Genomic DNA, 836 nt, shown 5'->3' on the forward strand with positions numbered 1-836 from the left:
GGATATGTGAGGTGAAGAGAAATTCCAGGGAGCTCACCGCCGTGTCATTCCTCAGGTCTTGAGGGCTGGGATCTGCCAGCTTTCTCATTACCTTTCTGAATCTTCTCATGTTGTCTTATTATATATAATGCCCAGGAGTTCTAGCTATATTTAGTGGGATGAATAAGGAAAAGTCTGTTTCTTTAAGAAATTTAGAACTAGATCTTTAGATTTTTCAGTTTCAAATGAACACTAATTCTCACCTGCCACCCTCCCCCCAGTTTTATAGAACTAGGTGTCTCTGCATTAGATGTACCATTTATTGTCAAGTACTCTTATCTTGGACCACAGTCCCTGACTTTGCTTAGCTGTAGAGATGAATAACCAAAGAGTAACTTATGCAGAATTGAATGTGGCTAAATACTCAAAGAGGCAGCAAATAAAACCTAAGGGCACTAAAACTTCCATTTTGATAACTGAGCAGGAAATAACCTATGCAGAACTAAACCCTCAAAATGCTTCTCAGGATCTTCAAGGGAATGATAAGAACTAACACTGCAAAGGTAAACCATTTAATAGACACAAGAGTATAACTATTCTAGCATGTGCAGTTGGGGTGCCAAGTTATGGGGTAAGCATAGAGAATAAGTTCACATATTTTTCATTTGAGAGGATCAGAGCTTAAAGTTGGAATACGGTATTCTGATTGAAATCTGAGGACTAACTTTGTTCAGGCGTTGTTATACTTCCTCATCTTTACCAACATCTCACGGAGCATTATGCAATGGCATATTTTAAGAGAAGATTACAGGGGCGCCTGGGTGGCGCAGTCGGTGGAGCGTCCGACTTCAGCCAGG

At 40.3% G+C, this 836-nt stretch overlaps 1 protein-coding gene across 1 annotated transcript in view; it reads left to right on the forward strand.

Moving 5' to 3' along the window:
- Nucleotides 1-355: 355 nt before the first annotated feature.
- Nucleotides 356-836, forward strand: part of LOC121038418 (NKG2-A/NKG2-B type II integral membrane protein-like) — a 3,820-nt gene continuing 3,339 nt past the window's right edge. Inside the window, 1 exon segment of the mRNA XM_040487876.1 lies at nt 356-540. Coding sequence (XP_040343810.1) covers nt 356-540 — 185 coding nt within the window.

The sequence above is a fragment of the Herpailurus yagouaroundi genome, unplaced genomic scaffold (assembly GCF_014898765.1).
Source record: "Herpailurus yagouaroundi ecotype Mexico unplaced genomic scaffold, PumYag 166, whole genome shotgun sequence".
NCBI lineage: Eukaryota > Metazoa > Chordata > Mammalia > Carnivora > Felidae > Herpailurus > Herpailurus yagouaroundi.